The 23,728-nt window shown below is 32.2% G+C and overlaps 1 protein-coding gene across 1 annotated transcript; it reads right to left on the reverse strand.

The window, feature by feature from the left end:
- Positions 1–1,125: 1,125 nt before the first annotated feature.
- On the reverse strand, positions 1,126–23,657 carry LOC139518966 (CWF19-like protein 2). Its single transcript, XM_071310670.1, has 19 exons — positions 23,605–23,657; positions 21,441–21,504; positions 20,654–20,764; positions 19,171–19,275; positions 17,057–17,170; positions 15,903–16,025; positions 15,129–15,326; positions 13,464–14,241; positions 12,685–12,830; positions 11,915–12,133; positions 11,230–11,304; positions 9,046–9,111; positions 8,635–8,749; positions 7,717–7,805; positions 7,092–7,208; positions 4,956–5,111; positions 4,263–4,343; positions 2,852–2,953; positions 1,126–1,341 (listed from the first exon to the last, which is right to left on the reverse strand). Exons 1-19 carry the CDS (start codon positions 23,631–23,633, stop codon positions 1,183–1,185), a joined length of 2,847 nt encoding a protein of 948 aa, XP_071166771.1. The 5' UTR covers positions 23,634–23,657; the 3' UTR covers positions 1,126–1,182.
- Positions 23,658–23,728: the final 71 nt, after the last annotated feature.

Here is a 23,728-nt window from a genome sequence, read left to right on the forward strand (position 1 = left end):
TCAGATATTTATTTCGATATTCTAATTAAAATACATTTCTTTTTTGGCCGAAATAACAAAAAAATAATTATTATCTGGTTTGACTGTGAAACACTGATTTCAGATTTATATTGTACACATAACTTTAAAAATGAATCAAAAATGGGGATAAAACATCCTTCTCTAAACGTTTTATCGATTACCACTGTGCCTGTAGTGATATAATTATAAATTGATTTCAGAACGCAGACGTGATAGAAAGCCTATTTATTAAATTGTTTAAAAAGACGTACGCCGGTAGGAAATAAGATGAGTAAACAATGATTAATACCTTAGATTTACATTAAGTAAGTTTCTTGCATATACAAATAAACAAACGAAGAAAGACTATAAGTGTAGTTCTATAATATTGAAGATTCTTCTTCGTCTTCTAACATTTGAGGCATCTTGACCAAGAATAAAGAACGCTGCAGCCTAGTCCAAATAATTATGACGTCTTGAAAGGCTATTATAATTTTTTTCTTTGACGCCTTACATCGAAGTAAGGCGTCAAAGAACAAAATTATAATAGCCTTTCAAGACGTCATAATTATTTGGACTAGCTGCAGCCATGTTAGATGGATTAATTCATTTTCGTAGAAAAACTACGATGGAGTTACGACTGGGTATAGCTGTAGTAAGTTACGCCAGGATTTACGCATTATTTACGATCATCTTAACTTACGACGGCTTTGTGAAACGGCTGTAAATCCTACGATTTATTTACGATGGACTTACGATGACACGTAGACTTACGAAGGCTTTGTGAAACGGTACCCTGGTCTTTTTTACCATTAGATGTTTTGCTTTATCTATAATAGTTTGAGATAATAACCAAACACTGTAAGTTTGATAAAAATTTAATATTTCAGGAGCATCAATTCTGAATTGGTATGTCTGATTTTTATGAAAAATTCCACAAGAGATAGATATTGACCTGTGAAATAGTTTTACCTTTGTCCATTTGCCCTTACTGCTTTAGTTTCTTATCAACCTTTTTATTTATATAAAATAAACTTATCTTTATCATTTGGTCTCTTGTAGATATCTGTCTCATTAGCAATCATATCACATATTCTTATTTACAAACTAAGGACTAGAAGATGATTCTTATAAGAATTTATTTATTAAATATATTTTCTTCTCATTAAATTATTGTATTTGCTATGAGTCGTCATCATCTTTACAAAGTTTTTGTGTCCAATCATAAGGTTTCCATTTCTCAGCAAACTGTAAAACTTTCTTCCTCTGATCGTCAAAGTTTTCCTTCGTAGGTTTTCTCCATAACTGGGGTTCAGCATCTAACATTCCTCCTAATATTTCCTGTAATCAGTAAATATTAATAAACATGATATAGTAAATCGGTAGATCAAAAATTCAACAAGAATATGACCCTAGTATAGGATGCCAAAATCACACTATCATTTTCGGTGTTCAGTGGGGCATGAAATTTGGCTCAAAACTCTTATTTGGCATTAAATTTAGAAAGATCATATCATATGGAACATGTGTACAAAGTTTCAAGTTGATAGGACTTCAACTTCATCAAAAACTACCTTGACCAAAAACTTTAACTTGAAGCGGGACAGACGGACAAACAAAAGCATGAACAGGCGACAAACACACAGACCAGAAAACATAATGCCCATAAATGGGGCATAAAAAGGTAGTGATGGTGGTTGACTGGTCCAGTCTCATTAAAAAATAGAAATATAGATATAGGATGGATGAATATAAGACAATACAAGAAAAATAAAACACTTTTTGAAAGAACATTAATGTTGTTTTTCATCTTGAAAATGTCCAGAAGCTACATGTAATACTTCTTGGACCGACAAGTTGTTGTATGCATTATCATGCCATAAAGCATAATCCATTCCTAATTTGACGAAATGTAAAGAGTCAATACTGTGGATTTATTTATTTTAGTGCATACCAATTTTCGTTAATTGAGGAAAAGGTTAATTATCATGGATATTTAATTTTGTTGCTTTGAAAAGCCTGCATTGATTCCTATAGAAAATAAGAAATTCATTGGACATATAAATTTGTAATCCCTGTTACAATGATATGCCGGAAAATTGGTATCAAAAATAATAATGAATCCACAACCTATTGAAAAATTTAAAGTATCCACTAACAAGAAGTAGACATTTAACAAATTAGAAAAGCACTCACACATAACAACTCGTCCCTTTGAAGCTGCTGACAAAATATGAAGTCGTTTGGTTGAGTAGTACATCCAAAAAGTGTGATGAAAATCATTTTTAGTCAAACACAGAAGAAGTACTGCCTGACAAGATGATTGCAACTTATTACAGGTATCAAACATCTTGACTAAAATAAATTTGGCTTGATTAATTTTCATAACATGTTTAAAATATATTTGCTTTGACCCTTTGACAAAAATGTAAAGACTTCCAAAAATTTGAACCACACACTTTATCTGAAAAATTTCATTGGATATATATCTGTTTGACAAAAACTAATTTGTTTTATTGAGAAGCTTAATACTTCCTTAACAATAAAACGTGGATAAAACATTCAGCTGATTTTCACAAAGTAATCTCCCTGTTGGGTATATATTCCACCATAAGAAAGTACAAAGCAGCAAACAAAAAGAGAAAAATACCATGGCCAAAAAAAGGCAGATTTAAAAACACAAAAAAAGGTTACAAAACACTACCAGTGCATGGAAACAAAAGAGTAAATAAAATTATCTACTTTCATACAATGCCACTAACATTTCTGTAATTTATAATTATGTACTGCTTAACATGACTCCTTTTACTGTAGTCAAAAGGAACATAACTTTAAAAACAATATCACTTACCCTTCCAAAATAATAAGGAAATGTTTGTTCATCTTCAATAACATGAGCAAATCCTCCTTCATTGCCAAAGTCTACACAGAAGTACGGGAAACCTTTTGGTATCTGTAAGAAAATAAATATGTTTACATTCTGTTTGATCTATAAAAAGACTGTTTTTGGTTTATGAAAAACATTGTAAAAAGATAGCAGGGGATGTTTTTGTGTATGTGCAACTGATTTTACCCTAATTTGTTTATCTTCATTTTCTGTCTGTACAAAGTCTATCTGGATCATATTTTGTAAAATGTTAGGTATTAAAATTAGTATTGCTCAGGTGAAATAACTTGACTCAAGTGTCTTCACCAAAGTTCACCTTTGGTGCGTTTTAGTTCAACAGACTTCCTAAATTATTTAACATTAACTCTCCATAAAGCCCTGGTCACAACAAACCTATGACACATCTATACAGTGCCACGACAAGAAATTTGGTCAAATTGCGGGTCATCTGTGATCGTCAATTGGACGATAGATGCACGATATTTTGAGCATGGTGGCGCTGTCGTGTGATGAAAATTGGACATGCACCTTTTTTGCTCTACGATTTTTTATCATGTCACTGTCTTGTGGCTGTCGTGAAAGTGTCTTACAATCGTCATGCGACTGTCGTGCGATAAACACATTGTCATGGGTATCAATATAATGCATTTCAATCAATGATGGCAGACTACAACAAGAGCAAAATATGGTCCTGTTAGCGTTGATTTGAGCCAGTGAACAGTATAAGAACCAGCGAAACAACCAAGGTGGGTTAGGCCAAGGATCATACGGTGCCTGATGTTTGGGCAGTATAGTACACTGATGTGAGATTTGGAGCGGGAATCTGCCAGTAATTTCGTTGGATTCATGCTGATGGAGCCTGGCATATTTCAAGAGCTTTTGTTGAGAGTCGCATCACAGTGGCACAACATTCGTACGACATTGGCACAACAGCGACACGACAGTAACATGCGCATCCCGTGACATGAAAACCTGAAAAATAGCCCAAAACAACTCACGATTGTCGTACGATTATCTCACGACTGTTGCACGACTGTCGCACGACTGTCGCACGACTGTCACACGACCGACTTGCAACAAACCCACAATAATACAATTACAATTCTTTTTTCTGTCTTGTACCCATCGTGGAACTATCGTGGACATGTCGTAGCTGATGTGACCACTCGAAATATTGTTTTGACATTTTGCACGACAGCGCCACAAGAACTATTTTATACATCTTCCACGCCAAAAAATCGGACGATCTGTTGTGACCGGGGCTTTAGACTGAGATTAAATTGTTTATTCACAAGAACATTATCGAGACAAATGCATGGTTTGAGCTGTAGTGAAGTAATTTTACCTATTGTATACTATATGCTGTTATACTTACTGCTTTTCGAACATTTCTACCTCTAAGATCCACCAACTTTTTATTATCAGACCATTCATATTCTGCTTCCTGAATAGCTTTCTGGAAAAGTAAATTATTGTGTAAAGTGTAAAAACCACTTATAATTAAGTAGTTAATCAAATACATCACTATTGTTTTCTTGCAAGTGTTTTATTTGTAGACAATGGTGTATAAAATTGAGAATGGAAATGGGGAATGTCTCAATGAGACAACAATCCAACCAAAGAGCAGATAATAGCTGAAGGCCACCAATGGGTCTTTAAAGCAGCAAGAAAATCCTGCTCCCAGGGATGGCCTCAGCTGGCCCCTAAATAAAAATGTGTACTAGTTCAGTGAAAATGGACTTCATACTAAACTCCAAAACATATAAATGAACTAAAATTAAAAAAAACATACAAGACTAACAAAAGCCAAAGGCTCCTGACTTGGGACAGGAGCAAAAATGCAGTGGGGTTAAACATGTTTAGGGAGATCTCGACGATATAAATTAATGTTAATAGCAGCCATTATGATACTCATTCCAGGCTCTATCCTCTTTGAATGAGTTTGGCAGTTCTGTTGGCAGAGAAGTCCTTTTTTGCAAATAACTTCTTGAAGATATTTGGAGAAAACCCAGGCTTGCTTTGAGTGCAATGTCAGTCAGAATTGGAAGATAAAGCTTATCCTACATACCTTAAAATATATAGGTGCCATATCACCAGTCTCTTTGGGTAAAGGCACACATTCTATAAACATATGAGGGTGCTGCTTTAATCTCATACTGGTCTCCATGAATACAATATCTTCATCTTCCTCTAAGAACATCTTTACCAAAGTCTTTCGGAATGTCTACAAAGAAATAACATGAAATTAAATCTTTTTAGACACTATTTTAAAGAAAGAATTTTTACCAAAAATATTTTTCAGATTGTTGTTCATACAGCGTTGTTAATATTAAAAAAATTTTAAATTTGTTTTTGACATCACGAATGAAGATCTTCTGATCCATACATATATCTGAATTTAAATTTTAAATCAAAGAGCTGATTGCTCTGAGTTAGAAGAAGGTGAATAAAAGGTATCTTGAATTACCATAAAAGCAGCCCCACTAACCCAGTCTGCTTTGTTCCATTATTGTTATGACATATTTTTTTTTCTTCAAACAAGAATGTGTCATAAGTACATGGATTTCCCATCCTAACAATCATTTTCTATGTTCAGTGGACCGTGAAAAATTAAGTAAAATCTTTAATTTGGCAGTAAAATTAGAAAGATCATGTCATAAGGAACACATGTGTACTAAGTTACAAATTGATTGAACTTCAACTTCATCAAAAACTACCTCGACCATAAACTTTAACCTGAACTGCGATGGACAGACAGACCAGAAAACATAATGCCCATAAATGGGGCATAAAAATAGTAAGACTTGTTACATACCTGCCAACTTTTGAAAGTTCCCATGGGATTTTTAGTGTGCGACACCAATTTTAAAGGTTACAATTTTTGGCAAAGTATCTTGCGCGATCTGGATTGTCTAGAAAAAGTGTCATATTTGTATGATGAGCTTATTTGCCTTTTTCTTAAGTCTGTTTGCATGATTCAAGTTATTAAATCAGTGGAAAAGATGAACATGTAGCTAGCAGACCAGGGTTTATTTTCTTGTGTAAGGATATTAAATGTTTGTTAAAATTTCCAATTTTGAATTATTCACAAAGATGGACCTTTAACAGGTTGGGAACAACACTCCAAATGAGGGGAAACCCTCATTGGAAGAACATTACAACTCACTGTAAAAATGAGCACCTTTATTCATATTATTTGATGAAACTTTTCCCCAAGAACTAGGCAACCTGTTTGTTGGTCTTTGTGAAAAAAAGAATAGTACATTGTGCTTTAAATGATTTAATTGAATACAAAAATGACATATGTTACAACAAGTATTATGTTAACAAATTAGTGAAAAAACTATTATTTATTATCTTAATGGTAGTACTGCATCATTGAATTTTGTCAATCAGCCATGCTTTTATCCTTAAGCTGTGTAAGAACCGCCTTGCAGATGAAAATTTACCTGCCATGTTCACGATTTTGCAACTAGATAAAAACAACACAAGTTCAAAATCTAGCATGTTAGAATAATCTTCAGAGAAAACGTTTTTGATTGGCTTATTAATTTGATCACAAGAAACATTGAATTTGATTGGCTGAACACGATTGTCTCCTACCTTGGGAACAAAATAAGGAACAATCATATTTTTGTGATGATTTTCATAAATTTGTGTTTTAGAGATTTTTTAACGATACCTTTAATATTAATATTTTTTAATAAATGCAAAGACGTATTATAAAACGTCCTTGATAAGAGTAAAGAGAATGAACACATGGCCAACGTACTATATGGGCGAAAGAACTCAGGACGAACAGATCAAGGGCGAACATGTTAACAGGGCGAGTCGACCCAATACCAAATTCACGCATGCGTACTACAGATATCTAGATTAAAAACATCCGGTTACAAGTAACTTTCATGTAGATGAGATGAAATCTAATAATTTACATCAATAAAAGGGTACATATTTACGATAGTGATTGTTTTTCAATCCTAATTTACAAATTAAATGATTCAGATGTTTAATTATGTGTACAAATCGGTGTCAAGCAACGGAAGTTGTTATGAAATTGTAATACACAGAAACGGATGCTACATACGGATGTGGTAACGGTTCAATGATTATACAGCCGGCACCATAGGCCTTCAGAAGCCTTGAAGTCTTCTTCCTCCAAAAACTACATAAAGGCCATGAACCATTACAATAACAAACAAACCTGCATTTCTTCCCATACATCTTCATCTATAGCTGTACAAGAAGGTGAGTGATGCATTGGTACTATCAAACAATGTCCTTCTGTTAGCGACTTGTAATTAGGTAAACTTAAGTACGACTGAAAAAACAAAAATTGTACTATCAAACAATGTCCTTCTGTTAATGACTTATAATTAGGTAAACTTAAAAAGGACTGAAAAACAAAAATAAATTATACAATCAAACAATGTCCTTCTGTTAATGGCTTGTAATTAGGTAAACTTAAAACATTTGTAAAAAGGACTGAAAAACAAAAATAAATTATACAATCAAACAATGTCCTTCTGTTAATGGCTTGTAATTAGGTAAACTTAAATATGACTGAAAAAACAAATGGTTCAATTATTATCAAATTCTTATAAAAGCAGTCTGGTCATTTCACATAAAATCAAAAATAAATATTCTTTTATTTCAAAGATGTGTATGTGCATAACAAAATGTGTTCATTCTTTCAATAATATTAATTTTACTTTACTCTAACAAAGAGTTAAAAAAGGTTCAAGGATAAAACATTATAATATTTTCTATTAAAAGAGTGTAACATGCATAGACTCGATTGACCATTAAGAATTGCTTGAAATATTAACCTTCGTTCCTATGGCTATAATTAGATGTTTTGGCACATTTCCAAAGCAGAAATGACATCGCTCTAATGCTCCAGCCATCTTCTTATGATCTGTAAATACAATAAAATATACAATAGCCATTAAACAGAAATTGGTTTTTTTAAAACCCATCAATTTGGTATTTTGAAGTTTGTTTTATTTCAATCATATACAAATTGGCATCTTATTCCTTTACTCATTGTCCAGGCACATTTAATTTCTAGCCACAAAAATGTGTTGAACCAAAACATATATCATTAAAATGTTTGGCACTTATTTTCTGCATTTTATTTACTTTTTTTTTACCCCGGTGGTGGCCTGGGACAGACACAAATATTCACTCTGTTGTTAAAGTTTTTAGAATTTTAAAAGCGTTCTTAAACTGTCCTTGATTTCTACCAAACTTAGACAGAAGCTTGTTTATGACCATAGGATAGTACCCAGAAATAAATTTTGTGAACAAAACAACCTGTTTATTAGTATTTTACTTCCAGTTAACATTACATTCACTCTGTGGTTAAAGTCTTTATAACTTTGATAATTTTCTTTAAGTATCCTGGATTTCTACCAAACTTGGACAGAAGCTTGTTTATGATCAGAAATGGTATCCAGAAGTAAGTTTTGTAAAGATATATTTCCTCTTTTTCCATATATATTATTTATATATGGACTAACTTTTTCTTCCAATTAACATTACATTCAGTCTGCAGTTAAAGTTTCAATACATTTATTAGATTCATAAAGAAGGTGAGAAACTGGGTTATGTGGCACCCTTACAATCTTTTATTCACTTGTATACTTTGTGAAAAAGAGTTAAATACCTGAATTGGACTTGGGACACTTTATCAATAATTTGATAACCAATGCCTTATGACGATTTAACAATAAAGAAATTATTACCATATATAGCTTGTGATCTTTCTTTCATCTCTGATATATTTATGGATTGTTTCTTAGCAGCTCTGTCAAGGAACACATCATCAATTTGGTAATCGTCATCTGTTTTATCTATCGACTATAAATAACATATGTATAAAAGTGAGATGTGTCAAAGATAATAAGCATATTATTTGAAGGATATTCCAGAAAAAATTCACTCAGACTTGTATTCTGTGACATCTGTTTCAAGCATGATTTATAAGAAATACTGTTTGTCAGTTTTTACATATAATTAATTAAATTATATCAGATGACCAAAACAATATGAACCTTCCTTTCTCATTTGCTCAGTGACAAAAAAGTGTAATATTGTGACATCTATTTATTTAAGGTTTATCATATTAGTCAGATATATGTATATGATGATCTTACCCTCTGTGCAAGTCTGGCAAACATCTTGCTATCATCTTCAGCTGTACCCAGTTTTTCTCTCTCAACCTGCATAATCAATTCAAATAAATTCACTTGATAAATAAAAAAGAAAAGAACAAAAGAAAAAATAACAAGAATGTGTCCATAGTTCATGGATGCCCCACTCACACTACCATTTTCTATGTTCAGTGGACCCTGAAATTGGGGTAAAAACTCAAATTTGACATTAAAATTAAGGGAAAATGTGTCCTAAGTTTCAAGTTGATTGGACTTCAACTTCATCTAAATCTACCTTGATCAAAAACTTTAACCTGAAGCAGGACAGATTGACGGATGAACGAATGAAAGGATTGACGAACAGACGAAAAGACAAACGGACGAACAGACAAATGGACAAAAGGCCAAAAAGACCAGAAAACATAATGCCCATTAATAAGGGTGTAAAAAGACATATGACTGCCAGATGAAAACATCATATATTTTTTCGTTCATTATTTAGTAAATTAATCAGGCTGTTTATAGTTTTCTTGTTTTTCAGTTTTACATTTGTCATTTGGGGGCATTTTATAGTTGACTATGCTGTATGGGTTCTACTCATCATTTTATAGTTGACTATGCTGTATGGGTTCTACTCATCATTTTATAGTTGACTATGATGTATGGGTTCTACTCATCATTTTATAGTTGACTATGCTGTATGGGTTCTACTCATCATTTTATAGTTGACTATGCTGTATGGGTTCTACTCATCATTTTATAGTTGACTATGCTGTATGGGTTCTACTCATCATTTTATAGTTGACTATGCTGTATGGGTTCTACTCATCATTTTATAGTTGACTATGCTGTATGGGTTCTACTCATCATTTTATAGTTGACTATGCTGTATGGGTTCTACTCATCATTTTATAGTTGACTATGCTGTATGGGTTCTACTCATCATTTTATAGTTGACTATGCTGTATGGGTTCTACTCATCATTTTATAGTTGACTATGATGTATGGGTTCTACTCATCATTTTATAGTTGACTATGCTGTATGGGTTTTACTCATCATTTTATAGTTGACTATGCTGTATGGGTTCTACTCATCATTTTATAGTTGACTATGCTGTATGGGTTCTACTCATCATTTTATAGTTGACTATGCTGTATGGGTTCTACTCATCATTTTATAGTTGACTATGCTGTATGGGTTCTACTCATCATTTTATAGTTGACTATGCTGTATGGGTTCTACTCATCATTTTATAGTTGACTATGATGTATGGGTTCTACTCATCATTTTATAGTTGACTATGCTGTATGGGTTCTACTCATCATTTTATAGTTGACTATGCTGTATGGGTTCTACTCATCATTTTATAGTTGACTATGCTGTATGGGTTTTACTCATCATTTTATAGTTGACTATGCTGTATGGGTTCTACTCACCATTGAAGGCTGCACTTTGACCTATAGTGGTTAATATCTGAGTCATTTGTTCTGTTGTGCAATGTTGTCTTAATGATTATCATACCACATCTTCTATTTTTTAAGACGTTTTGATTGTATAAACTATTCATTTGCATTTGAATTAAATGCATAAAGCCATTCACTCTTTTGGTATAACATAAATTTTAAGCAATCTTTTGTCAAGCTTATTTTGGAAATGTTTGATCGCCTTTATAAATAAGGATTATCATTGCATCTGCAAAAATTCTTCACATCTGTATTTATTGATGATTAATCACAAATGCAAAACAGCATGGTTGAATAATCCCTGCAAGCTGATGAAGGGAAATAATCCAAATTTTCTCAATATAAAATCAAGTATCATAAGAAATGTAAAAGTAAGGCTTTCATTCTTCCTACACTTGTGTTTGGGATTTGGAACATTTGTAAATTTAAGTACCGGGGTATTATGTAATAGGTATTGGAAACATGTGTTGGTTGTGAATTAAGTCATATATGTATGCATGATGATAAACTTGATTTAAAAATAATTGACTTTATAAGGTGGAAAAGGATATTTGACGTCAATCTTTTAAAATCCAAACACTGTTGTCAAGTACACACGATAATTCAATACCAACCTCACCTCACTATTTAAAAATTCTATTATCTGAAATCTAGAGAAGTGGCCTAATATAACACAATTTACATAATTCTTTACAGAAATAACATAAAAGATAATCAACCTACCAAACTCTTCAAATCAAACTTGTCGTCATCATCAAAATACTGTTTTCTCTCTCCTATTCCACCATGGGTATCAACCTATCAAAGAAACACATGTAATCATGGAAATCAAAGTTTGAAAATCATAAAATTTTACTAAAATTTATGAAACCTAATTATATAATCAAGACAGGGGCCAAGGGTAACTTTCAATTCATTGATTTCAATGGGAGCTTTAATCAAAACTAATTTATATAAACTAGACATCTACACATAGTAAGTAGTAAACATTTATCCCCTTCCTATAAATGAAGGAGATTTATCATAGACAAAATTTTAATGTATAGATAGACATGGTAAGAAAATATATATTTATTTTCATTGGAGTTGACATATCTTATATAGATGTTATTGGAACTAGAATACATTTGACCAGTTGTAAAGTAATTATATAATGTAAAGGCATTTCCACAGTAAAACCAACCTTTTGTTTCTTTCTCCTACATATTTGTCCTACAGTAAAACCAACCTTTTGTTTCTTTCTCCTACATATTTGTCCTACAGTAAAACCAACCTTTTGTTTCTTTCTCCTACATATTTGTCCTACAGTAAAACCAACCTTTTGTTTCTTTCTCCTACATATTTGTCCTACAGTAAAACCAACCTTTTGTTTCTTTCTCCTACATATTTGTTCTACAGTAAAACCAACCTTTTGTTTCTTTCTCCTTCGTTTACCACTAGGTTTCCCATCTGTTGACATCTCAGGTAAAGGCATGATACGTCCTCGTTTATCTGTTCTTGTAAGGACAACAACATTATCGTCATCACCTTGACCTTCCTTTCTGTCACCAGATGGAGCTTCAGTCGCATTTCTTTCTTTTAATTCTCTTGCTTGATCTAATTCTGCTTTCAGTTTAGTAGCTTGGTCCTAATAAATAGTTATTTTTCACAAGTTAAATCTTTGTAATATTGGCATTCATTGTATAAGCTTTTATATTTTTCTTTTGATTTCAATTAAAACAGTTGCATTTATTTTTTGTCTTTCATAAATGAACTCTGTCTAACAGACAGGTAGACTTTGCAAAAAAAAAACCTTTTACTCAAAATTAGTGAGAAATTCACATGACAAAAAAATCAAAATCTTTAAATCAATCTCTGCACCATGAAAATATGGTTAAGAACAATAGACATATGACAAACTAATACTTCATAACATATGGCATCTATACACAAGGTACGAAGCAGCCATTAATCCTCTGAAATATATAAAAAAAAATTATACAAATAGGTTTAGCTCCTGTAAAATTTAAATCAAAAGGATTTCAGTCCAACTGTTGTTAAAATGCTTTTGGATTTAGAGGGATTATTCTTTTTATACATCTGATGGTACAATGGATTTTTCCCCCTTTAAATGTTGAATTAAATATAAACTTTGAAAAAAGCTTCAATTTTCCTAATTAACAAAAACAGCAATCCTACCATATCTCCCATCAACTCGGCCCTGACAATTTTAGCCCCAAGCTGATTCATTTCTTGTTCTGTAAGAAGTTTTACAAGGGGAGGTGTGTCCTCTTCAGGTTCTTCTTCCTCTGAACTTTCACTACTACTACTGCTACTACTGGTACCTAAAAAAAACATATACATTGCTACTACTGGTACCTTTAAAACATGTACATTTATTGTGTGGTGTTGTGTACAGACACATTTGCTGTTTTATCAAAAAGAGGTTATAAAATGCTACAGAATTTAATTGGAATATTGTTTTCTATTTTAAGGCATTTTGTTTTTTCATCTTAGTGTGACATTCAAAATTCAACTGTCTATACAGGTTAAAGATTTGTTGTTTCTTAATCATTATTTATAACTGTTGATGTAAATGACCTTTGGTTTTGTGAGTCTTTGTTTACTCCTTAGTTTTGATTGTAATTGTCTTATAGAAAAAATTTCTAAGGCATTTTATTTGAGATAAATTTTCTTTTTTTTTCAATTTTATAGCAGTTTATATTTTCAGTATTTCATTAATAGGAAGAAATTATAAAGCATATCTAAAATTTTGAGAAACCCTTGTAAGTATACAGCAGTAAAATGTCTTCTTCTCACTGCTGGACAAGACATGATCAAAAGATGAGTCCCAGTCATTGCCTTAAAAAGTCCTGAGTGAGAACCCAGTATCAAATATTTAAAGTAGCCTTTTTAAAGTCACTTTTATGACAATTATGACACACAATTAACACACAGTCATGGCAACCAAAACTTACTTGGTGGTGTTGGCTCCTTTTTTTTTCTTTCTTCTTTCTTTTCGTCTCTGGATTTCTCCACTTTAATAAATTCCTTCTTCTTCCATGCAGGGATATCTGACTTCTTGGATGAATACCTGTCTCTTCTGTCATTTCTTTTCTCCATTTCATCATCCGAACCACCAGGTCTTACAAATCTATTTTTGGAATTTTCTGATTTTTTATCAGCACTTTCTTCATTGTCACTATCTGGTCTTTTAAATCTACTAGATAAAGATTTTTTGTTTGAATCCAAATCATGTTTAGATTTAGGAGAACGTGACCTCCTTCTATTATCATGTTTTGGTGACCTAGACCTATCTCTTCTTGAATAGCTTTGATATGGAGATCTACTTCTATAATCCTGTCTTCTATTAGGTGATCTTGACCTTGACCTACCAGGCTTCATAAACTTTCTATTTTTAGGTGACCTCGACCTTGAGCTAGAAGGCCTTTTAAATCTTCTATCAACAGGAGATTGTGACCTTTTTATTCTTTCTTTTGACCTTGATCTTTTATCTCTGTCCTTTGATCTAATTCTCCTTCCCTCCCTAGATCTTGACCTTGAATGCCTTCTGTATCTTTCTCTTGATAGACCCCTTTCTCTCCTAGAGGTCATATACTGACTTTGTGAGTTATCGTCATTTTCATCATTGGGTCTCCTAAATTTCCTATCATTTCTTCCTTCATCTTGCTGTTTCATAAATTTTTTGTGCGACTTTTCTGCATCAGATAACATTTTCTCTAGCTTTTTTAGAGACTGTAGAGAGAAAATAAGTGGTTAAGTTATTTTTAAATAGATTTTTGTTTTTCATTTGTAATGAAAATTTTCTAATTCCAGTATACATGGTATAATAGTATATCAATACAATTGAAGGTCAGTCACTTTGGGGTTAAAATCATGTAAGAGGCTTCCGATAAGAGAAGAAAACTAATAAGACACAATTGATTACAACATCTCAAGGCCACATCCTGTAATAATCCCAAATCCTTTTCTTTGGATTTTGTATCATTGAGCAAAACAAAAATGGATCATTATGACAGCCATCTTAAACAAAAACAAAAATATTTGAGTTTAATGAATTTATTATTCTCTATCCTACAGCAAATTTTATGAGAAACCTTTTTTATTAATTATTATTACACCTCAGTCATCATTTTTTATATAAAATAAGTACACAATATTTTTTTCAAATTGCAAACATTGAACTATTGGACTGGTCAATAGTTTCCAACTATTGGACCTCGGTGAAACTATTTGATTGCAAGCGTCATTCAATTTTGAGGAATTTAAAATACAGCTGCGGGATTGGCTTATGGTGAGAATACTGCGAGAGTTAAGTTGCGTTTTACCTATTGTATCTAGGGTTGACGTCAGTGTAAAACATAGCATTATCATTCAGAATATATATGAAGTAAACATGAAATAGTATGGTTGTGTTTCTGTTTTTTATATTACGATAATTAAGCCTCGAAATTTATTGTCTGTTTTCTCTTATGGTATAATAAAACACTTACTGACTGGATATTTCTATGGTCCCCTCGGATACAACTATTGCCTTTGGCTGGGCCTCAGTTTTATGTAATAATACTGTTAATTTTTTTGTATGAATATAAAAAAGAATTTGTTTTACTTCCAAAACCTACACCATATTTTTCAGTAGCCACATCGTCTAACGTTCTCCCTTCTTCCTTAGCTTGTTCTACACATCTTTGGTAGGCTTTCTTCATCCAACTCAGTCCTCCATCTCCTATACCTACAGTACTGGATTTGGGTTTCATCTCTGGTAAGCCGGTGCCACCATCTTTCCAGTATGGATTAAGTTCCAGTTCATGTTGACCAGGCTGTTCAATAAATAAATGAATGGAATATAATATGTGAGAGATGCTTTTACAAAATCTAAAACAATACAAAATAAAGTCTGCATTAATAGGGAAGTTTTGAATGCAAGTCCTACTATTTGTCTGTTGATGCTCAAATGAATATTTGACTATATTCAACAACTTGATTGATATTTGGCAATACAGTCGATTCCAGTTACTTGCATAGCCTATTTGTCAGACAAAATTATGCAATGAAACGGAGTATGCTTAAATCCGAAAGGCCAAATTTTGTCAGGAAAGGAAATCACTGAAGAAAGATGAACATCCATAATCCACTTACAACATTATATGTCTAGTGACATACATGTTATTGCTTTTTTTTCACAATAACAATAGCATGACTTTAATTTAGACAAGGGTAAATGCCATGAAGCCAGATAGATCTGTTCTTTTGTTATCATGTTTATGGACAATGAAATCCCCTTTTCAATTTTCAAGACTTTTTTAATTATTTTTATTTATACCAGCTAAGATAACAGCATACAATTTCAGTTTGATATTTATATTTTTCAGTACCAGTAATATATCAAGTATTACCGTATCCAACAAATTAGGCTTATCAGCATTTTCTTTCTCTTTTTCTTTTCTTTTCTGTTCAAGGATGTCCTTTTTTGATATTGTTGGAATCAAATCCATGGGACTTTCCATCCAGCTATCTCTCTAAAATCAGATAAATAGGACACAAATCTATGATGGGTTCCAAATCTATGACAAATTCTTAATCTATGGCAAATATGATGTCACAAACTCAAAACAAATCAAACATTTATGGCGGTTTTTTGTTTTCTCAAAATGCATGGCATAGATAATGTTATGTTACGTCCAATCTGCCATTAACAATGAAGGTTTTGTTATATAGATTGAAAATTAAAAGTCCATTTTTAAGAACCCTAATCCATAAATTAAATTATATTTCAGAATGCTAGTTTATGTTTACGGAAATCCCTGTAAATGTTAAGATGTAATCATCTGATTCAGATGAAATAAGAATACTAGGGAGGAAATGCATAGTCGTTTATAGCAGCAAAATCGATGGTGCAGGCAAATTCTCCCAACGCTTGTTTTTAGTGTTTTCATTATTTTTCTTTCATTTTTGTTTCTGCTTCTTTTCTTGTTCTTGTGTTCCTGTGTTTGCCCTCACCTTGAAATGTATGAGTTTTCATTGTGCATTTTGTTTTGCTTTTTGCTTTTCTTTCATAATTCTTTGGGAAGCTGTTTTTTTTTGTTTTTTTTTTTATTCCTATGGTATTTTCTTTTCACATTACCAATAGCAGTCCCTAGTTTAAAAAGATTTCTTTTGGCTCAAATAAATTTTAGGTAAAAAATCAAACTGCTTTTTAGGTTAATTTCTTTGGTTAAATGAAGGGTCATATACATACCATGCACACAGTATGAAATGCTTATTCTTCCGTGGCACATCATTTCACCCTTAAAGTCTGTGTTCAATTCATTAATGGTCATGATGGTTATGGCAATATGGCAACATTGAAGTTCTGCTGTATCATTTTTTGGTAAATTTCAAAACAAATTACTAATGACAACAGAAAGTGAGCAAGAAGCCAATTAAATGTTTTTAAGCAGTACAGCTTAAAGGTATTTATTGCTTTTCATGAATAACGAAGTATTAAAAAAGATTATAATATAGATGCAATACGTGAAAAGCAAAACAATGTATCATCACTGAATTTTACCTGGAGTTGAGGACCTTTGATGATTCCTTTTTCAACATTTTCTGATGAACCACTTGTACTTGTGTTGGCAACAGAATCACCCTTCTCAACCCAAACAGGTGTATCATCTGAATTCTAAAAATCAAAGAGCAGATTGCTCTGAGGGATACGATTGCCATTGTTTCATTGACACATGTATGCATGTATAGCTGGATAATATTATTTTCAAAACTAATTCAAATGACAAACAGACATGTAAAATAGTTACAAAATACCCAAACCCGGATAAAAGTGTATGAACAATGTAAATAGGTCTATTGTGTTTTATTTTTGTACTATCAATACCAAGTAAGCAAGTTTACTTAAGTCTTTCCACAGCAGTCACTGACCAACTCAGAGTGAGAGATGTCAGAGAAGGTATTGTTATTTCACTCATTGGTTATTATATTTTATCAAGTGTCTGTTAGCGATTCGCCGACGTATAGTCATCAATGTGCTGATGGATCGTCGTATGATGTAGCTGTAGATGTAGATTTCAATTCGTATCTTATCACCTTTTTTCTACGTTAATTCTAGGAGGAACCCCATTCCTAACTCTTTAAATATTTAATTTCCTTTGGGTCTGTCATCATGGCTCCTTTCCTCACACATTTATCGGTTTAAATTGCATTCGTTTTTAATATAATACGACGTTTATTGACAGAACGACCTAATACTTGACGTCTTGTTTATATTCAGAATTCACGGAAGTTACTGCTGAAGGGAGACAACTCGAAACGATAATATGGAAGACTCCATTTCGCCTGAAGGGGTGTTCTACGATGTGGAATATATTTATTTTAATCTAAATGATGCATATGATTTAAAATTATGCAACAACAATAACCCTCAATAGCAGACATATATAGAAAAGATCCCATGAGTTATAAATTAATTAATTGAGTGGGGAATCCAGAGCAACCATTCAATCTAAAACCCCTTAAAGTCAAGAAAACTTTACGCATGCGCGTAATTTCCAAATCAAACCCTGGGGCAAGATATATTTTAAAAATGCTTATTAAACGACCTAGATAGATGGTTCTCAATTTCTTTATGGAAGTACAATCTCAAATATCAGTTTCATAACGGTAACATATAAGAAAAACTCCACTTCAGTTCTTATATGACAGAAATAGAATTATCGGTATTCAGAGAACTCTCGCATTTTATCAAAACTGGGAATTCCCTCTGACGTGTTTCTAAATTTATAACTACACTAAATATAAATACAGTTAATTCTGATTTTCCGTGTTGTTAAAAACACGCATCGAAGTCAAGGGAATTATCAAACATGAAGATTATAAAAAGAACATTATAGGAAAGTTGATTAAGTTCAATCCCTTTGTTTGTTTTTACCTTTTAAAGCAAGACAATCATAAGAATCTGAGATGTTCCTTAATGTTTAGAATAAAACGATTGACGTGAGGGAAATTGCTCTGAGCCACCGGTATAAGTCTACAGATTGCTTGAAAGCAATCGTATCCCAATAAACAAATATACATGATATATAACATGTATAAAAATGTAAAATATTCTTCATGAAAAAACATGTCACTATTTAACAAAATTTTATTTTAAACAGGACACTTAATTCTTTTGTGAAGTAATAGTATTTTTCAGGTTGCACCTGAAGTGTCATTTGTCTATAAGACATATACATAAATGTATGATGTGTCCATAGGTTTCATGATGTTAAACAAAAATAAACAAAGTTCAGGTATCATCCATACAGTATGGATTTTGCTTTGTATCTTAGCTTGAAGGGTCCACAAACTTTTTCTCACATTTTGGCTATTTTTGAGGACTTTAAAGTCATGGTCCTATTTTTAAATTATCTCTTTTTCATACAGCATGAACATGACAAAGAACCATTGTCAAAAGCTTTACAGCAATTAACAGTTAAAATTGAAATTATTTTCATAACTTAAATTTGCATATTTCTTTGGGAATCAACCATCCACCTTTATTTCTGGAACAACAAATCTTCAAAAAACAACAGCATTTAGGCATTCTCTATTTATTAAAACTATATTTAGCTTAAATCAAAATAACTGATAAACAAAACCACATTGTTTTTTTCATCTAATTTTCTTTACCTCAGATGAACTTTCACTTTCAGATTTCTTTTTCTTTTTTTCCTTTTTGTGCTTCTTTTTCTTTTTCCTTTCTTTCTTTGCTTTCTTGGACTTTTTACTGAATTCCTAGAATATAAATGAACAAACATTGATGAAGAGAACATAATGTTGCAATAAAAAATGTTATTATGTGTGTACAGTTTAACATACTTGTAAGGGAAATATGTTGAGAAGTGCTTTGCATTGTGGAGCATATCACATGTATAAGTGTTAAATGTGTGGTGAAGTGTTTCACATTGTGGAGCATATCACATATATAAGTGTTAAATGTGTGGAGAAGTGTTTCACATTATGGAGCATATCACATGTATAAGTGTTAAATGTGTGATGAAGTGTTTCACATTGTGGAGCATATCACATGTATAAGTGTTAAATGTGTGATGAAGTGTTTCACATTGTGGAGCATATCACATGTATAAGTGTTACATGTGTGATGAAGTATTTCACATTGTGGAGCATATCACATGTATAAGTGTTAAATGTGTGATGAAGTGTTTCACATTGTGGAGCATATCACATGTACATGTAAAATGTATAAGTGTTAAATGTGTGATGAAGTGTTTCACATTGTCAAGCATATCACATGCTTATGTGTTAAATGTGTGGAGAAGTGTTTCACATTGTGGAGCTAATCACATGTATAAGTGTTAAATGTGTGATGAAGTGTTTCACATTGTCAAGCATATCACATGTATAAGTGTTAAATGTGTGGAGAAGTGTTTCACATTGTGGAGCATATCACATGTATAAGTGTTAAATGTGTGATGAAGTGTTTCACATTGTGGAGCATATCACATGTATAAGTGTTAAATGTGTGATGAAGTGTTTCACATTGTGGAGCATATCACATGTATAAGTGTTAAATGTGTGGAGAAGTGTTTCACATTGTGGAGCATATCACATGTATAAGTGTTAAATGTGTGATGAAGTGTTTCACATTGTGGAGCATATCACATGTATAAGTGTTAAATGTGTGATGAAGTGTATAAGTGTTAAATGTGTGATGAAGTGTTTCACATTGTGGAGCATATCACATGTATAAGTGTTAAATGTGTGATGAAGTGTTTCACATTGTCAAGCATATCACATGCATATGTGTTAAATGTGTGGAGAAGTGTTTCACATTGTGGAGCTAATCACATGTATAAGTGTTAAATGTGTGATGAAGTGTTTCACATTGTCAAGCATATCACATGTATAAGTGTTAAATGTGTGGAGAAGTGTTTCACATTGTGGAGCTAATCACATGTATAAGTGTTAAATGTGTGGAGAAGTGTTTCACATTATATTTCAGTGTTTAATATATATGATAAATATATAATCATCAAAGACAGGATTCAATACAAACTTTATTTCTGCTGTGGCATGGAGGAAAATTTAATAAGTGCCAAAGTGGAATTTCAACATAACAGTTAACATACTACCATCTATATCATCATATTACCTTTTGTTCCCTTTCTAGTCTCTCGTTTAATGCTGGAAGCATCCATGTATCCTCTCCTCTTAATTTGGCTTGTTCTTTTTTCCATTGCTCTTTTTCATACTCCTTTTTAGCCTTGAAGGAAAGTTTTCGGACATCCATTATACAGTAGTTGTGCTATATATATATCAATGTTAAAAATACACACATCAGGGGTGGATCTGGGAATTTATAAAGAAGGGCGTACTACGTATACCATTAAAGGGAATATAAAATCTCATGAAAATATTTGTGGACAATTATATCCTAAAAATTTCCAATCAAATAGGGTTGAAACACCCTCTACATAACACTGAATACAACATTGCAGTATTCAGTAGTAATCTGCAGTGTAACTTACTCATTTGAGGAGACAAATTATAAACCCAGGTCCGCCTTAAATTAAGATTCAAAATGAATAATGCAAAACAGACATAAACATTTGTAGCACAAAACCTATCAGATTTGGGCAAATAAAGAAATAGCTCTTGAAATTGAATTTCCAAAAGGGATTATCTGGGTTACATCTCCCCCCCCCCCCCCCCCCCCCCCCCCCCCTTCCTTCAATGAGGGATATACCTTAAATGATGGACTGTTCCTAAAAACTGAAATGCATCGAACTCGAAAGTTGTCTATTGTATGGTGTGTTTGTCTTGCCCTAGAGGCTATAAAAAAATAGACTTTAAATAATTTTAGAGAAATCTTGCTTCATTGGCGAATAAGTTGGGGCGAAAACTACATAAACGTGGACCCCTTTTCTATCTGAAATTACTTTGGAAACTAAATAATCCCTGGCTTCTTGTATTTCCTTTCTTTTAGTCTTTTTGTCTGTTGTGCTTTCAAGGGAAAACGGTAGTATTTAATTTTCCCAGCATTAGGTTGGCCTTTTGTGTACCCAAGGCAGGTGAAGGAAGTCAAATTAGGAACGCTGTGATTGGATGTAAGGGTACAATATATTTTTTATTTATCTATGAATAACTGCAGTGTGTATATTTACAATGTAAATTTTAAAACCTAATGAAATATTTTCTAGAGAATTATTCGAAAAGACTTGCAAAATTTCATAAATTTGGTGCAAAATGACGGTGGGCATGGATAACATAAACAAGCTCCGTTGGAAGTTGGTCATGATACTATTTGGCTTTAATTTTTAAAACAGAGTAATAAAGTACTATCACAACATATAGCTGTTTTATCCAGGTTTTTATCTTAAAAAGTGGTAAATTTAGAAAATGTGAACATTGTCGCCTATGGCAGAATAAATAGTACCGTTTTCCCTATACTGAAGATAGCAAGGGAAATCAAAGTCACTCAAACTTCAATTCTTTTATACTATTTTGAAGCTTTTGATTATTACATTTGATTTTTATCACAAAGAATAGAAATTTTTCACTGAGAACAATACTGTGTTTAGAAAAGTGCTGAGTCATCATGATAGGTCAAATTGACTGGTAATGATATAAAACTTTATTCTAGGATGTCAATATTAACTATATTGTGTAAAATGCACCATATTATAGTTCTTTTGTATTTGATTTCACCTTTCGCAATGATTTTTTCAATTGGAAACACCAGAATTCAAGTCGCGACAAATATTTTTTACTGAAATGTTTGCCTTTTTTGCTGCGTAATTCCCTAAATGTATAACTTGGGTATTTCTGTAAACATAATCTATTAAGATGGGAAATTGTCTGGTTTAGTTTGTACTGTTTATGGAATTAGGCAATATTTGGTCACATTGAAAGCATTTTCAGTGTTAGAATTGTTCATCTAAGAAAAAAGAGGCCCACTTGAGGCTAAATTTACATAGAACTTATACTCTCCTGTGTAAAGAATTGTTCACATTCTTGATAATGCATGCAGCAAATATTTCAAAAGTGCTTCATTTTGTAGTTTCTTTCTTTTATTACATCAGACATAAATAATTTTTCATTTCCTACTGTTTGAAAGGACTTTTGTTGGAAATTAATACTCCCAAGGGACATAATTCAGCTTTTTCATTGATTAATACAGGCAACAAAGACAACTTTACAGCTGAGTAGTTTGCATATTTAATGTTTAAAGTGTCTAATATCTTTGTTTTCATCATCTCAAGACAGAATAATAGATTTTATAACAAGCTCTAAAATTTTTAACCACAATATGGCATATACTAAAGCATGGAATGGAGATTAGTATGAAAAATCTTGAATTTGTGCATTTCTTGTAAATTTTTGATAAAATGAATACAAATTGAATGGAACTGTCCATTTTATCTGTTTAAATGGAACTATTTATCATTCTTTTTAAATAAGATAAGATATGATTGGATACAGGTTGTTTATTAAGGCTTTTCTGAAAGAAGTAGAGAATGAGGTAAACCAGCATGTAGGGGTGGGGACATAAAATGATCTATGTTTCTTTATGTACTGGAGACATACAAGTATTTATTATAGCCAAGGTTTTCACAATAGCCCAGTATTGCATTAATAATGTCATAAGAATTCTTTATATCTTTATGTCACAGTATAGGGAAAACGGTAGTATTTAATTTTCCCAGCATTAGGTTGGCCTTTTGTGTACCCAAGGCAGGTGAAGGAAGTCAAATTAGGAACGCTGTGATTGGATGTAAGGGTACAATATATTTTTTATTTATCTATGAATAACTGCAGTGTGTATATTTACAATGTAAATTTTAAAACCTAATGAAATATTTTCTAGAGAATTATTCGAAAAGACTTGCAAAATTTCATAAATTTGGTGCAAAATGACGGTGGGCATGGATAACATAAACAAGCTCCGTTGGAAGTTGGTCATGATACTATTTGGCTTTAATTTTTAAAACAGAGTAATAAAGTACTATCACAACATATAGCTGTTTTATCCAGGTTTTTATCTTAAAAAGTGGTAAATTTAGAAAATGTGAACATTGTCGCCTATGGCAGAATAAATAGTACCGTTTTCCCTCAAATGCAATAGCACTCATCTTCTCTAACGTAGAGGATTGAAAAGTATATAAGGTAAAATAAAGAACAATTGACGGAACAAAAAAAAACATTTCCGGAAACGTAGCCGGATATA

This window comes from Mytilus edulis, chromosome 4 (assembly GCF_963676685.1).
Source record: "Mytilus edulis chromosome 4, xbMytEdul2.2, whole genome shotgun sequence".
In the NCBI taxonomy this organism is placed as follows: Eukaryota; Metazoa; Mollusca; class Bivalvia; order Mytilida; family Mytilidae; genus Mytilus; species Mytilus edulis.

What these genes read in the sequence shown, in the direction of transcription:
- LOC139518966 (XM_071310670.1), bottom strand. Translation starts at nt 23,633, where the DNA reads ATGAGTGCTATTGCATTTGAGGGAAAACG. An exon ending in AAAGTGAAAGTTCATCTGAG is followed by an intron (nt 17,171 to 19,170) that starts GTAAAGAAAATT and finishes TTTGATTTTTAG; the next exon opens with AATTCAGATGATACACCTGT. An exon ending in AGCCTAATTTGTTGGATACG is followed by an intron (nt 15,327 to 15,902) that starts GTAATACTTGAT and finishes TTTATTGAACAG; the next exon opens with CCTGGTCAACATGAACTGGA.